General features: G+C 37.3%; 1 protein-coding gene across 1 annotated transcript in view; it reads left to right on the forward strand.

Moving 5' to 3' along the window:
* Positions 1-17,167, forward strand: part of AVL9 (AVL9 cell migration associated) — a 41,505-nt gene that overhangs the window by 15,829 nt on the left and 8,509 nt on the right. Inside the window, exons 3-12 of the mRNA XM_071429618.1 lie at positions 2,018-2,103; positions 4,231-4,302; positions 5,116-5,205; positions 5,573-5,639; positions 6,296-6,336; positions 7,451-7,489; positions 10,903-10,972; positions 11,569-12,116; positions 14,877-15,011; positions 15,805-16,024. Coding sequence (XP_071285719.1) covers positions 2,018-2,103; positions 4,231-4,302; positions 5,116-5,205; positions 5,573-5,639; positions 6,296-6,336; positions 7,451-7,489; positions 10,903-10,972; positions 11,569-12,116; positions 14,877-15,011; positions 15,805-16,024 — 1,368 coding nt within the window. The remainder of the gene's footprint in view (positions 1-2,017; positions 2,104-4,230; positions 4,303-5,115; positions 5,206-5,572; positions 5,640-6,295; positions 6,337-7,450; positions 7,490-10,902; positions 10,973-11,568; positions 12,117-14,876; positions 15,012-15,804; positions 16,025-17,167) is intronic.

Consider the following 17,167-nt stretch of genomic DNA (forward strand, 5'->3'; position numbering starts at 1 on the left):
AGAGAGAAAAGTTGTGTGTACTTCTGCTGCAGCCCAAGGAAAAAGCCTGATATCTGAACAGCTGACCAGTGATTCTTTTTACTGCTATACTTCCTGCATTTTTTGTTGAGGTTGCAAAATACATTGGCAATGATATATTTCTTTAGGTGAAAGTAAAAGTGTACCTTCTACATCCAGAATTCAGATGTTAGTAAAAACTTCAGGGTTACATATCAATTTTGCATAGTTCTAGCACAAAGCAAGGCTGCTGGCTTTCTCAGAAGTTCTTTGAAGGGTGAAAAAACTCTCCTTCACTAATTTAGAGGTGCTTAAAAATGAACTACAAGTCATGGAAATCCATGTCAGTTAAATGGTGTGAGCTTTAAAAGGGTTTTTTTGGGCAGAATAAAGACAAATATCCATTTGGCATATAGTCACCACCAAGTTTGTGGCAGTTCTAATTTTTTAGTATTGTATTTATTCCTTTATTAGCAGTTCTGTTAACCCCTGACATTTATATTTGTGTCCAGTTGTTTCATCTTTTTTTTTTCTGCAGAGCAGACAAGGAAGTCACTTCAAACAGCAAAATCACAAAAACCCTTTAATACTACTTTTAATTTGTTTAGTTTTTTAACATTATATACTTAGCTTCCCTATTGTCCAGCTTTTGGAGATTTCATTTGGAATCAAAAGCAGTTTATCAAAATAGTCCCTTTCCTAGCAGCAATAAGAGTGTCTCTGACTGCTCTGGGCCATGATTTTTGCTGAATTTCTGCATTGTTAAATACATTACAAGTAGACAACATTCAAACCTAGGAAAATCACATGCAGCTGCATTTACCTGCTCTCTCTTCTCTCAGTACCATTCCAGTTAATACTCAATTTTGAGCATATTTATTGCTGTGCTAGAAGAACATAACTGTTTATTTTTTGGTAAGGACAAAAAAGAGTTGGCAGCAAAGGAGAAATATATATCCTTGTGTTTTGTAGGCAAGAATACACATGAACTTGAATCAGGCAATTAGATTTTCTGATTATAACTGTATTTCATTTACTGTAACTTTATTAGATATCTGGTTTTGAGTTTTAAACTAATTCCTGTGGATGGTTACATTTGTGCGAAGAGGATAACTTGGTCCAGGAAATCATCATACAGGCTTTCTAAAACCCTAGGGTGATCTCCAGAATACAAACTTGATCAAGGTAGTAAGCTTTGTTATAAAAAGTCCCCCTCTCTGTTGGTCATAATGCATGTGGGGTTGTCTCTCCTGTTCATGTTCTTACTATGAAGCAAACAAAAAATTAATAGTTGGTTTCAAAAAAGATTTCACTCATGTTTTGAAAGGAGAGGACAACTGTCTTTGCTTACGATTTAACAACTTTTTTGCAGTAGCAGCAGGTGTGTGGATATATGTGCGTGTATATCTCAAGCCATAAAAGTCTGTCTCTTGTGATATTTTATAGATACTTTAATTTTTCATGTTGCACTTGCACAAAAACAATAATTATTTGTAAAAACAGTAATTTTTTAGGTTTCACAAATTCTTTTTGGTAGTGTAGTGCTGATGGTGGTGCAGATATCTACCTTGGCAGAGGTAGGAGCTGCTCTAACCTTTCAACTGAGATTGATTCAAGATTTTTTCCCCTATATTGACTCTGTTTGCCTTCTTAATGGCATCACACTCTGAGCTGTACACACTGACTCACAGTGCCTTGCCTCTGCTTCTTTGTGCTGAACTGGGAATGCCTGTAGCTTTCAGTGGCCCTTCTCTGCTGTCAGTAGCTGCTTCTGAACAGCAGTGTTGGCTTGGTCTAGCTAAACATGCAGGTGTCCTGCAAACCACAAATTATCTTGCAATGTGAAAACTAATTTGGGTCCAGACATAACTTTATAAGTAACTTGTTTGTTTTTATTTTTATTTTTTTTAGAAACAAATGTTTGCCAGTGCTTTCTGCAGTAAACCTTCAAGGGATGCTGAAAATAAATATACCAAACTCTTGTTAGTGAATGACAAAACAGTCTTGTCTTTTTTTCTAGATACTGTGTTTTTCCACCTGCCTCCGAGGTGCGGGGATCGAACCACGGTGTATGGCGTCTCTTGCTATCGGCAGATTGAAGCAAAGGTAACCTTCCAAGTTGGGAATTAATTATATTAATGAATAATAGGCTCAGTGCATTAACAGACCTAAAATTCAGTGGCTTGCATTACACTACCAGGCAAAAACTGCATGATTGTGTTACATTAAAAGTCTGTGAAAGTGCTCACAGTATGTAGCTCCAAAACTTGAGAAGTATTCTGTCCCATACATCAGCAGGTGTATGGTGATCTTCTGAAATGTTCAAGGCAATTGAAAAATACATTTTGTTTCTTGAGAGCCAATCTAGCCATCAGCACCAAGCAGCAAAACTCAAGTGACAGTCTGTCAAGTGGCAAAGTTAAGTTTTCAGGCAGTAGGCCTTCTGGGTGGAAAAAGTTGAAATTTCTCCCCATTTCAGTACTTCCTGGGATCTGGCCATGCAAGTGTAGGGATGTTTCTCTTCACCTGCTCCCATTGCCAAATGTACACTTGTAGAGTAGACTGGAATCTTCCCATTCAGGGTAGTTGCTTAGTGATACCAATCTTTAGCAGTAAAACTGAAAAATTGAGGAGAGCCGCAGTGGGCACGTGATCACACTGAGGAAATTAAGTATTCGATCTACTCAAATCATTCCATATTTTCAAAAGAGTAATGGTCATATGATCTCTGCACTTAGAATTGAGAAGCTATTACAAATTTCTTTTAAAATTACTTATTTTTTTTCAGTGAATTCCCAATAATCTGGAATGTCACGTGGGTTTGATTCACCCTCTGAATATATGACTTGTTTATGTACTCTATTTCTGTGTTAATTACATCTTGATTATATTTCAAGTTCCTTTTCTTGCTCTAGGAGAAATTTTACTCATGCAGTTTTTAATTCCATTTCTTTTGAACTAAATTCCTTGTTGGTTTTCATTCACTCATTTTTTGCACCAACCTTCACTGTATTCTGTTATTTAGAGTCAGTTTATGCTTTTTAGTAACCAATTAAGAAGATAAATAGAGGTTTAAAATGAACTCTTTGGAACAACTAGAATAAAACCCAATGTGTTTCATATGACAGCTCTAGCACTCTCTCCATCTGTCCTTTTTGATGTGTGGGCTGCAGTCCATACATTTTCTGTTTTGTACAGTTAAGTGAATCATTTGTGTGTGTTCTGCCCTCACCATTTCTTGGTTTGCTGTTAAGTGCTGGGACCATTTGTTCTGGCTGAGAATGTAGCTTATTTTGTGGATGAGCTTTTATTTTATGAGTGGCTCAAAAAAGATGCTTGAATATGAAACAAGAAATTTCTAAGAGACTTTGTAATCTGGTCCGTTTTCACAGATGATGTTAAAGAGCAAGTGATGTGTTGTGGTTTCTCTCCCATACTTTCCCCTGAGTTAAAATGCCATTTCCTTTTCCTATTGCCTTTTTCTCACACTAGTGTCTTTTAAATGGTGCTTTGCCCATCATCACAGCTGTGTTTGGATCTTTGCTGGACATGATGAGATGAGAATACAGCTCTGACATGTCAGTGTTATGACCCTTTTTACTAGGTAGAATCATAGAATTGCCATACAATGGTTTGGGTTGGAAGGAGCCTTAAAGATCATCTGGTTCCAACTCCCTGCCATGGGCAGGGATGCTACCTCCTGGACCAAGTTTCTCAAAGCCCCATCCAGCTTAGCCTTGAAAGCTGCCAGGGATGGGGCATCCACAGACTCATTGCATTGCTTTCCTAGCCAGCATCCAAGTGGTTGAATTCCCCCATTAGGATGAGAGCTTTTCAGCACAGTGCTTCCCATTCTTGAAGCAAGGCCTTGTCAACAGGCTCCCCCTGATCAGGCACCTTGTGGTAGACTCCAACCAGGTGTCCTTTATAGGTGCTGTCCTTGATTTCTACCCACAAACTCTTGACCTGTTTGTGACTGTTTTTCAGAGGGAGCTCTTCACAATCTCACCATTCCTTAGCATAGGGGATGACACCCGTGCCCCTCCTTCCCAGCCTATCTCTTGTGAAAACATAAGGGCATACTGTTGCATGGTTTGGATATTCCACCACTGAAGATAGCTAGTTTTAGGATTTTGTTTAAATAGGGAAGTAGTATGTGACAGCTAGACTTGGGAAATAATTCTTTTTGAAATTATGTTTGGGTAAAAACACTGTAATACTTCTATTTCTTAGGCTTTAAAAGTACGGCAAGCAGACATCACCCGAGAAACTGTACAGAAAAGTGTCTGTGTTCTCAGCCAGCTGGTAAGAATGTTTATTTAACTCCCAAAACACTTTCAGGTAATTTTAACAGTTGTTCTTCCATATTCTTATTTGGAACATTTGGCTTCAAATATCTGTCTTAGCCATTTCAGAGTAACAAAATACTAGAGTAAAATTGAATTGGAAGGCTGTGGCATTTGAGTGAGCTGCCTTGATTTGTGGTATCTGCTTGTAACTGGAAAAGTGTCTGCCTGTTGTCATGGATGAGGATACTCTGATCCTTCTTAAATGCTACTAACTCAGTTTAATGTGGTAGAAATGAGGAGTTTGGCTAGTATAATCATGGAATGGGTAGGGTTGGAAAGGGCCTCAAAGATCATCTAGCATAGTAGCTGAAGAGAGTGGCTACCACCTTCAACTGTGAAGGAGGTTTTCTGATATCCACACATAGAGCATATTCTTGTTTTGAACAGATATCTTTTATTTCTACCTATTCATCAAAAGCTGCTGGTCACTAGGCAGGGAACAGAAATTATTTTTCTGCTTAAAGCTGAAGAAAGAACTATTACTGGAATTGTTACTATTATGAACGGTGTTAAAACAGGAAACTACTTTTCCAGAAAGATGTTCAGTGAGGGTATGGTACATGCAAATGGGAAGAAAATGAAATTATCATCATTTAAAATGAGCACAGGAGAAAGATGGTGGGAGTTAGCTACTGAGGACTGCTCATCCATGAACTCTGTGTATAGTAAAGTGTCAGTATTGCAACATAAGCATGGAAGAAGATTAAAGTTCAAAATGAGTGACTAAATAGTTTCATTCACTTGCTTTTGTGTTTGTTTTTCTTCCAAGCCTTTGTATGGGTTACTTCAGGCAAAGCTGCAACTCATCACACATGCATATTTTGAAGAAAAAGACTTCTCACAAATTTCCATTCTAAAGGTAACTTTCCAGTAAAATCCACACAGAACAGCTTTCAGTGTAGGCCACAAACTTCAGTGTTTTAATTTAATGCTCAAATATTCCTTTTGCATAAGTCATTCAGTTATTCAGCTCCTGTAATACTTTAACATGAACTTAATGTACTACCCTAATCTGACAGAGTCAACTTTCTGATTGTTATGAGATACAAGTGTGGTTGTCAGCCTGTATCTCTGTTGATTCCATTAGTAAAACTTTGCTTTCTTTCTGGAGTAAGCCATTGAAATCCTTAAATAAGTGAATTTTATTTATTCTGGATTTTGTGTGACCATATGCCATTAACACCTTCTGAGTTTGTTTGTTTTTTCCTTTGTTCTAACTTTTACAGGAACTTTATGATCATATGAATAGTTCCTTGGGCAATACTTCCTTAGAAGGGTCACAAGTTTATCTTGGTAAGTGACTTGTTTTGTACAAAGCAGCAGAGATGATGTTACACTAAACAACACATGCCTCTCCTGAGCTAATTTGTTGATGTGCATTAACAGGTTAAGCACCAGAGGTCTGCATTTCTTTATTAATGGATTTAAATAAATATAAAATGTAGTGTTACTTTCATAATAGGAGTCAGTTGCAGGTTGAAAGCCATATTACTCCTTGACCTAACAGTCTGACTAGCAGCTGTTTATCTGCTTTTGGTAAGCAATACCTTCTTCAGTTTTAGATTCAGCACCCCACACCATCCAATTGTTCAAGCTTGCGTGTTACTACCTGTTATTTAGGATATCTCACCACCCAGTTCTGACTCTTCCCTGTGCTTTCTGAATGCACAGTGTAGTATTTACCTCAGTGGCACCCTAATGCTGTGTGGCATTAACTCAGAGCACAACTACTCATGTTATTCTTGTCTCTATTGTCAATGAATTCTTGCTTCCCCCCCCCCCCCCCCCCCCCAAAGGCATTTTTTTATGAATTCTACTATTGAAATAACCAGGTTCACACAGAATCCGTAATGGGTGTCTCCCACATGCTGAAAAATGGGGACAAGAAGTAAATTAGGATCCCTATCAGCTGTTTAATTGTAACAATTGCTCTCTTTTTGGTGTGTCAGGTCTGTCTCCTCGGGATCTTGTTCTCCATTTTAGACACAAGGTAGGTATTCTGTACTAGATTTTTAAAGGACTGCACTATTTAGAAATAGAAATATAATAGAAAAATAAACATATCTAGACATACCTGAGGTACGAGTAAGAAGACTGTTTCCTAAATACTGCTATTTACAGCCTCCTGATTTTTCCCTCCAATTCCACCTGCATAACTTCAGTGAAAACACATTCCAGACTAAGGAGTTTTGGTAGTCTGAGAGATTCCTGGAAATTTCTAAGTTTGTGGGACATTTTTTAGTCGTGTCCCAAAGTGCAAACACTATCTCATTTGTGATCTTGTTTCTATTTCCTGTTTTTCATTTGATGAATATGATAAAAAGACTATTGCTAAAGTCTGTGCAGACACAACTTGGAGCATTTTTCCTGTGTTTTGTAAATTTTGTAGCTTCTGCCATCACAGAGCCTGAGGGGACTTAGACCTGTCCTTCTTTTTCCTAATTTTTGTTGAAATTGAGTATATGTGCTATAGCTAAAGTACAAACAGCATTTAGAATCTTTTATTAACTGAGATGCATCAAGGAAACAACTTTGAAGATCTGAATTTCATGGTGTATTTGGACCTGTTCAGTAGATTTTTGGGGTAGAACTCATTTTTTTTTAACTTCAGATGTCTGCCAATCATACCCCAGAAGCATCTCTGTTTTTCCTTAATGTAGAGAGTCTGGACAGCCACTTGTAATCCAGATGCCTAAAATTAGGTGAGGTGAATATTCTTCTTGGTATTTTGCTGGATTTTTTTTCAGTAATTCTGTGGAGGAACTCTTTTATGTTTATGTAGTTTACTGTTTTTTAAAATGCTGGAATTGTGCAACATATTCTTTCTGCTAAGCTACGTATGATTCAAATTATACAGTTCTTTTTTGTGGAGGTTTTGGTTGTTTTTTGGGGTTTTTTTCCATCTCATGCTATTTTAAAATGTGTGCTCAGGTGGAGAAAGGGTACTGGAACACTGGTTTTCACTGGTCAAATGCATTTGGTCATTTGATTGTTATGCAGTGATTAACACAAAACCTTGAAGAAGAGGTTATGCTTGCACATTATTTTTGAGAAATGGCACTGGTTGGCTCACCATTTTTTTTCTTTTTGTGTTTTTTTTTCAGGTCTTGATCCTTTTTAAATTGATTCTTCTAGAGAAAAAGGTAACATTTTGTAAGCTGAGGCAGGTAGTTTAAATAGAAACATAGCTGTTAAGTATTTTTCATCCATCTGTAAAATAGAAACATCTGAAGTCATATCGACAACTTTGCATCAATATATAAATTAGGTTATTAGGCTTAAAGAAACTGCTGTGTGTTGACCTATACATTTGCCTCCACCTCTATTCTGTTCACACTTTGTTTCTTTAATTGCTATCACAGCCAAAGTAAAATGTGATGAAATGTGACCAGAGAAACATAACCTACTGTAAAATATAGGATGGGATACAAATGAGATGCAGAGAGATACTTGTGTGGAGGAACAGATAGGAAATGTAGGTACCTAAAAAGGCACAGCTTTATAGAGATTCAGTAAGTAGAACTTCTGGTTCAGGCTTTAAATAGACAGACCAAAAGAAACAAGTGCTATCCTTCAGAACTGAATTCCATGGACACCTGCAGGAGACAATGAAGAGAGCTGTATCTGTTAGGTCAGGCTGAACTCAGATTATAAATTGGTAATAACTGCTGGATTCTAGGATCAGTGCTTGCTTTGGGCTATCTTACTGCCTCAGAAGCAGTGCTGTTTTAGTAATTTAAGTGTAATATGCAAAATGTGAAAGCAGATGTGAAATCAGGACTTTTTTTTCCTTCTGTGTTCATATTAATGCCCTAGAGCAAGAACTTAGAGTGGAATGACTGTATCAGCTGCCAGGCATATTTATGTGGGGATTTTGTTTTGTTTTGCTTTAAAAATGTTATTTAAAGCTTTGTTTCAGTTTCCCAAATGCTACTTTTTCTTCAGTGAACCTGCTGTATTAAAACCCAATTTCTTCAGAGTGATGGGAAGGCATGTTAGGATTTCCTGTTAGCTGCAGCTGGAAAGTCAGTAGAATTTAATCTATAAATTATCAAAACAGTTGTGGTGGTGTTTATTTAAGTCTATATCCTAGACCTAGATATCTTTCACGAGGCAGTAAATATGCTGTTCTGTTTTAAAATAGATGTAGCAGCTTCTCCAAAGTTTTTGCACTTGTCACTTAATTCTGTAAGTCAGATATACCTTGACAGCTCTCAGTATTTGTTGATGAGAATAAATGCAGTTTCTGCATTAAGGAGGCATACGCTGAAGATGACTATATTAAAGGCTATGCAAAAGTACACTTGAGAAAATACAATTATGGCACAGTAGGGGTCACCAGATCAGTTCAGCATTTGGACATGTACAGAGAAAATACCTCACTGAGCTACAGTTCTTTTGTGAAACTGCTCAAACCACAAGATGCAAATGTACAGGAAGAGAGGAGAGAGAGGGTTTCCCAAGTGTGTTCACATTACTCAGACATACAAAATTGTTTTGAAAGTAACTGAATGCTTATGGAACAAACCTTCAGGTTGCTTTGTGTCTGGTTTTCCCTAAGCTCTGACAGGAAGACAACACTTGCAATTTCAAAAGAAAGTTTTGGTTTTCAGGCACTGCCTGTTTTCTGGCAAATGTTATGGTTTCAGAATAACTGTGGGAATCTGTATGTTCAAAGATTTTAAATATAATATGCAAGAAGCCATTCGTAATGCCAATTTTCCTTGATCTGGAAAATGCTACAGACTAATTTCCTTTAATCTGTAGTAATTTGGTTGATGTTTTTCCACAGGCTAAAAGAATTTTTTTCACCTCTCAGTGGTTATTAGGCTGGAAGACTACTTCCAGATGGTGATCATTTCAATTTCTCCTGCCAGGACCACCCAGTTTGCTGATGTAAATGCAGTAGGCCATGTAGTGGGGCTGGGAGAGGTAGTGAATCCTTATAGACAGAAAGATGGCAGAGGGACCTGATGAAACAAATACAGAAAAGTATTTGCTTTAAGTAAGTGGTATACCCAAACAAAAACCTAGACTGGAATAGATTTCTTTAAAACAAGGTACTTCTTTATAGACTTAATTATTTCTGTAGGCTTAAAAATAAGCTTGGCTAAGAATGCATGGTGTCTGAGAATCTAAACCTGTGGGAGTATCATAAGCTTTCTGTTGCAGTTCATTGCTATTATATCATGCATTTTTCATGCATACATTATAAAGCAACATCTTCACAGTTACACATTTTTATTCCCACTGGAGTCAACCAAAACTCTTTCCACAGATGAGCTGCTTGTTCATCTCATTGTGCTTTTCCAGTGGTTGTTGCAATTTGAATTCACTTACCTTGTAGAATGTAGGTCTTTGTCCCAAGCTAGTTCACTAGCTTGGAGATTGGCAAACACTAGTGGGACATGAGCTATTATTCATCAGTCTCTTCTGAAGTGTCTATCTTATGAAGACTAAGTCTACAAACTTGCACTTTTATTTACATCGTCCGCTTAGTAAACTGGACTGCGAAGTCGTAAAGCTAGATTATTCTGTGTTCCTTTGCACTCTTGATTCCTTGTAATGCTTATCTATGGTTTTTTACTGATATTGTGCTTTGTGCTGCTTAAGAATGCAAAAATGGCATTTTAGACAAGTTTACTTCTGTGGGGATTTTTTGGGGTTGGATTGTTTTGGTTTGGTTTTGTTATTTGGTTTTGTTGGGTTTTTTTTGTGGTTTTTTTTTTTTTTCTTTCCCCCCCTTTTTCCCTGAAGGCTTATTTTGAGGAAATTCTAGTAATAATATTTAGTCTGGCATCTATTTCTTCTTTCATTGCTAGCCTTTGACACCCCCTTTTGAATTCCTAACTAATTTACTAATTCCAGTCTCTCTGATTTAATTAAGGAGATTGTTTTTCCATGTTATGCCTTAAGTGCTTTACCAAAGTTAGTACCACTCATGTATTCTGTTTCTAAAAAATCCTTTTTGTTACATATGAATATTACTGTAATAAATGCATGCAGCATTTATCCTGTTTTTAGTTTATCTACATATCCTTAATATAATTCCTTAAAAGAAATGTTTTTGCATAGGTTTGTATCAGTGTTCTGGAATGGAGATTATTTGGCCTCTTTGATTTATAACAGAGAATTTAATGTGCTACAAATGAGCAAGAATTTATGCAGCATGCCAGGAAAAGCTTTTTTTTGTCAGTTCTTCAGTGGATCAGTTTGGAAAAAGTCTTAAAAACCAGTAGAAAAACCTGAATAACTGAGAAGTGTGTTACAAACACATGTATACATACATACATACATATATATATATATAACCTATCTTACAAATATTATATAAGGATTCTGTATGCATATACAAATGTTTACTTTGAACTCTTGTAGGAAGTTTTGTTAGTGAGCAGACTTTCTAATATAACATAAAAAGCAGTGCCTTGAATAGTTTGTATGTGTCATTTGTCATGCATATGTATAATGTTGTTTTTCTCATTCTCCCCTCCCTAATTCTCCTTTCCTCTCTTGCACTCTCTCTTCCTCCCATTGTCCTCCCTCCTGCCACTAGGTGCTGTTTTATATTTCTCCTGTAAATAGATTGGTGGGAGCTCTGATGACTGTCTTGTCACTCTTTCCTGGTAAGAAAAGAAGTTTGAACTTCTTTTTCTATGTTTTCTGGTGATAACTGAGACAGGTTGTGCTGTCACTTGGAAATCAACTCATGTGATAATAAAATTAGTTTGATATGTTGCCTGAAAAATGGGTGACTTGTGTGCATGTCCATGTACTATGCACACACCTCCTAACACTTACTATTGCATTTTATGGGTTATTTCTTGTGCTTCATTGGAGCCACTGGATTTTCTGTATTTCCTGTGGGAAACATAGATGGGGCTCCTGAATAAGTAACACATTCCTGTTTAGTTGCTTAAAGCCCCAAAATATAAACTTTTCCTTCCACATATGCTCATAAAAACAAACAAACAAGCAATCATAACCCCTAACCTTGCTAATCCTTAGCTTCTAACCAGTCTTCTTAAAGCAAAATGTTAAGGCAGATTCTTTAGGAGAGAAAGTGTAGGGTTTGGGTTATTTAAAACACCCCTCCCTCCCCAAAGTAGTGTTTTAAATTACATTATTTCCTCTATGTACCCAAAAGCAATTTTTTTTCCTCCACAAAAGTCACTAAAATTTTGATTGAGATGCTGATATTTGTGTTTGCTGTTCTTCCCAGGTATGATTGAACATGGTCTTAGTGACTGCTCACACTACAGACCAAGAAAGAGCATATCAGAAGATGCTGGCTTGCAGGAAAATCCACCACGGTTAGATGACTATGTTTCTGTGTCTGCTGCTGATGCTTCGAATGCAAACTTAGGAATAGGGAAAGGAGATGGGAAGATGGCAGGAGATAATTCACTGGAAGGTCAAAAAGCAGATGTGCCTTTCTCCCAGGCCGAGAAGGCTTGCAATGGAGCTCAGTCCTCCAACGGAGCTGTGCAGCGCTTGAAAGTTCCTTCCCGTGCTTCTCCAGCCTCCTCAGAAAGTGACTGGGAGACCCTGGATCCCAGCATTTTGGAGGAGGCTCATTTGAAGGAAGAAGAACGTGAGAATCCAGCGTCAGAACAGGCGGGAAATCTTCGGAGCAAAGGCGCGAGCTCCGAAGGCCTTCCCATCACTGTGCAGCCCCAGGCAAACACAGGGCACACGGTGCTTGTTCAAGGACTGGTGTCTGGCTTGGAAGAGGACCAGTATGGGATGCCACTGGCTATTTTTACAAAGGTAAGCATGTTCTTTGTGGTACCTGGGAACTCAGAAAGACATTTTTTTTTTCCAGAAGTGGCTAATAATTTTGCTTACTGAGCTCCAGGTGGACAGTAGGGTTCTCCAAAAGATGTTAGTATGGTCTCTCCTAGTCAGGATGAAAGGCTTGAGAGGGCCTTGCAAGCATATTTGCATTCCACTTTCATGCCTTTACTTTAATACCATTTGCAATTTTTTTTCAATTTTACATGGTGGTAACCTGCATCTCCACTGTGGTTAATAAATTGTATGTAGCAGAAACTACAGTTTTCTTTTACTCTGAGGAATTGGTGATCTAGCCTATATAGGGCAAGATCAGAGTACTTCAGAAGCCTTTAGATATCTTAAACTAAACAAAGATTCTGAAAGCTCTACCTTTGCTGACACCTAAGTCTGTTTTCCTCTTTTCATTTGTATCTGTATATGTATTTTTAAATGCATATGTGTATATATGCACAAAATGTGTATATAAATACATATATACACACATAAAAATATATGAGATGAAATTTCACCCTCCTGTCTGTGGTAACTCTTTCCGTTTGTCTCTTTCTCTGTACATGGTGCTGAGCTGCTGAATTTTAAGCTTGCACTGATATCTAACTGAACTCCAGGTGTTTCAGAATCTCTAAGGATTCTGATAGGCATAGTCAGATAACAAGCAATAGATCTGGTAAGTAGGGCTGGTTAGTAGGGCTAGTTTCCCATAAAAACCAGGTAAAATGTGTCCCTTTTAAAGATACTGCTATTGATACAAGAAGTTATTTAGTACATTTCATTGTTTTGTTTTTAATGTAATAAACTTTTAAATGAACATTTGCCCATAGTAGAAGATAGAAGATTCAGATTTATTTCCTCAAGTTGCTGATGTTCAAAGTGTTTTTTCTTCCTTTGCAGGGGTTTATTTGCATTTCCTTACAGAATATTATATTTTATGATTGATTGTGTTTAAGTTTCTCCCTGTAGCTTTCATTGGAAATAGTACACTGTGTGGGCCCAAGTGAGCAGCTCAAATGTCATTGCCCTCAATGTATTGCCTCATGTCACCATTAGAAATGTTGTTTCAACAAAGATCTGCATTTGATGTTTGTCCTTATGATCTGTCTAATGTGAACTATAACCTGTAAATTGTATTTAGTTTAGTTCTTTGAAAATACTAAATGGAAAGCAAGAATAAAATAATTGATAAGGGGACCTCCAAGTGCAAACTTTTGTTTGCTGCTGTGCTCATCAAATGGAAAATTTTAAGGAAGCTGACAGTTTCTACATGTTTGCCTTCTGTTCCACAAAGGCACTTTTCACTTGAGTTCAGCCAATGTAATTAAAGCAGAAAGGGCTTTGCATGTCTGAGTTAGCAAAAAAATCTGATTCAAAGTTACAGTTTTAACCACTTACTGGAAAGTTTACATCTCATTTAGAGCTCTTAACACAGGGTTGTTTTATGCCATGCCATGGAAAGACTTAATAAATCTGACAAATTTGAATGGGAGGAGATTTTGCCAGGTGGCATAATACATTATCCAGGTACACCTGAGTATAAGGGAAAAGAGCTTGTGGTACTTGTTTCTTTAGTACCAGTTCTGTCAGATCTAATAGTAATTTCATCTGCACTCTTTTAAAAAAGAATGGAACATGTTCATGAAAATAAAAGTTGTTGTACTTACAAATGTGCATTTGTAAACTGACATTTGATACTTTAAATAGTGATAGATTTCCCAGACTTTGCTACTTTAGTATACAGTAATTAAACCTTCCTTTTCCTGCTTCTTGAGCTGTATTTTTTGAAAACTTTCCATCTTAGGTTTGTGATTCCTTTCAAAGCACTGTTGTTCCTTTGACACAGGCTGTTTGTTTTCTACTGATAAGGGCTTGTCATCTCTAAGGCCATCCCTGTGTCTCACACAACAAAAGGGAGTAGTTATGCTCCTTTCTTCCATATGTTTCCAATTACCACGTACTGGGTGATAAAGTGTGTGTGCTCTTTGTTTCTGTCCAACATGCCATTAGCTGTAGTGAATAAATTTGTTTTGGGCTTTATGCAGTTGAACAGCTGGAATTAGATGTCGGGAGTATGTTGATCTTATGTTTAAAAAGGAATTTACCTACATCTGCCTCTCAATAATCCTTTAATGACTAACTCAAAGCCTTTTTTCAAAATGTTTTGGTTTTTTTTTTTAATTGGAGCGTAGGATACTAGATTAATTTACAATCCTGAAGTGGCTAAAAAGCACAGTGTGTTACTTTCTGTCCTCTCCTTCTTAAAGTAGGCTTGCATATGCTTATCAAAAATTGATTGCTATCTCTGGTGTCTGGAAATCCCCACCCACAAAATGTGGATAGCTGTCTGTAGCTTTCCTGCGTTATGTGCCTCACAACTACCAGAAGACATCATGTGCACTACTGGAGAGATGAATTCTTATCTCTGAACTGACCTGAGGCCTCATTCTTGTTGCTTATTATTGCTCTTATACTGCTTATTCTGTTGCCTTACAAAGACATTAAATTCTCATTCTTTGCTTTGGATTTCTTTGGATCCTGAGACTGAAAGGCAACACAATCTCCTAAAAAATTCAATTCACTTCACAAATGTCATGTAACAGAGCAACAGATGATTGTGGCTGAGACTGTAATAACCAAGGTTCATTCTGGGTGAAATATGCTGGCTTTTATTAGGAAAACTTTTGAATCCACAGGCACTTTTTAAAAATGTTATTCCTGTGAATGTCTCTGTTGCTCCAGGGGTACCTGTGTTTGCCGTACATGGCGCTGCAGCAGCATCACCTCCTGTCGGATGTGACCGTCCGCGGCTTTGTTGCGGGAGCCACCAATATCCTGTTCCGTCAGCAGAAGCACCTGAGCGATGCAATTGTGGAAGTAAGGATCTTTGCATCTGAGCTGGGGGGAGCTGAGATTCTGTTTTAATTGTAGCTTTACAGTTTCACATGCTTGCCTGAATTCTGAATTCCTTCCACATGAAATAAATTCTCAGCTGCAGAAGTTTGTTAAATTCCTATGACTTGAGAGGACAGAATTAGATAGGCTGTGCAAAACAACTATCCATGTTTTTATATGTATCTGAAATTTGAATTTTTAAGGCACTTGTTAAATTTTTTTTTTTGTGTTGGTGATATAATTTAATTTTTCATATCATGGGTTTTTTCATGGCTTTTTAGTGAGGTCTTCAAAAATAAGTGCTTGCAAATGAGAATCACATGCAGGTACTGATTTGACTTCCATCTGATTTAATCAGGAGGGTAAATACACAGCATCTAAAACACCCACTGTGTCACTTCTAGCAAACAGACACAACTGCAAATAGACACAACAACATAATCAGCATCTGGTAACCTAAGATGGTTCCATATAGGTAATCACCTTAATAAACAGAGGTGATCATCAAGTGCACCATACTTCCCCTGCCAAACTTTCTGCCAAATCCTGTCAAATAAGCAGCTTTTACTGTGTGCCAGGGAAATGATTGAATTCTGGATAAATCAGAGCAGTATCTGACTTTCTGAGAACAGTTAGTTCATTGTTTCTTTGGCCATTTGTTTCTTCTTGGTATTTTGGGGGAATGAGGGTTAAGATTTAGGTAGCAATATGTAGTAGTGTTTGTATAAGCAGTTTTATTTAGATAAATGTTTACCCTTGGAATTATTTCAAACAGATAGAAGATGCTCATGTGCAAATCCATGATCCAGAACTGCGTAAGATCCTGAACCCAACAACTGCTGACCTAAGATTTTCTGATTACTTGGTGAAGCACGTCACTGAGAACAGAGATGATGTGTTCCTTGATGGCACTGGATGGGAAGGAGGAGATGAGTGGATCAGGGCTCAGTTCAGTGCTTATCTTCATGCACTGCTTGCTGCTGTGCTGCAACCAGGTAGAACAGATACCTTGTCTAGGGATGGAGATGAGGGTGGACATGTCAAGCATTTGCTCTGTTCTTACTGTCAGTGGATCTCCCTCTGCCTAAAGTTTCATTTTAGGCTGCTTTTTCACTTGTCTTTGGCTATCCTTGTTATTTCTTGACAATCTTGTTATTAATCCTTAATTCACAGTCTTACACTTTCTTATTAGAATGTCTTCTTCTCCCTGATTTAATTAAGTTTTCCTCAAAAGTAGAAATACCTGCAACCTGTATGTGATGAGACTTACAAATCTGAGTGTCTTCTAGACTGTGTTGCAATCTGAAGTTAAGTTTGGGAAACTACTTGGATTCAAGGAGGCATGAAGTTAAGCATCTGTCTTCAGGCAGTTTTGCTAGACTGTTCCAGGCCTTTTCCCTCCTTGCTATGGTCTTAATTAGGGATTCACATACTGTGAAAAGTGTCATCTACAGGCTTTATAAGCTTTTGTTTCCTGTTTCAAAATTTTTTGTTTTACCTCAGAAGGAATTCTCTGTTCCAACCTTCTTTGTGAATATAAATAAAAGAATTAGTGTTTTTATATAAATGTTTAGTTTCCCCTGCACTCACCCTGTTAACTTCATTCTCATAATGATTTTTTTCTATTTACACCAATTAAATTCAGATTTTGTTTTGTGGTATATGTGAGAAATGATGGGATTGAGAACCTGATTTTGAAGTCTGGAAGATGCCAAGTTCTTGGTCTGACAAAATTAATATTTTAAGAGGATTACCAGATTGATATGAAATATCAGGGTTTTCTGGGATGTCATACTACTTCACTGGCTGGCTGTTAAATTATTTCCTATACTCTTCAGTGTTTTAAAGGGGTTGTTGTTATGATAAGTTCATTCCACAGTATTTCCTACTGCAGTTTTGGAATGGATTTGGGAGTTACTAAATTTGAATGAGTAATAACAGTACAGCAAAACCCAATGTATCTGACCAAGACCAGTGCAAATAGTGTTTGTTCTTGGTTGCTATGTGGCCATTCTTTTCCCTTTCCTGTCATCCCCCAGAGAAAAAGTCAATTTGGATTTTTTTCCCAGTGGAGCTCTTGGGGCTTTATAAATGAATTAAAAATAAGAAAAGTAATTTTTAGGGTTTTTTTTCCCTTC

This window comes from Agelaius tricolor, unplaced genomic scaffold (assembly GCF_023055355.1).
Source record: "Agelaius tricolor isolate 1412-34295 unplaced genomic scaffold, bAgeTri1.0.p SCAF_6, whole genome shotgun sequence".
NCBI classification, from domain to species: Eukaryota; Metazoa; Chordata; class Aves; order Passeriformes; family Icteridae; genus Agelaius; species Agelaius tricolor.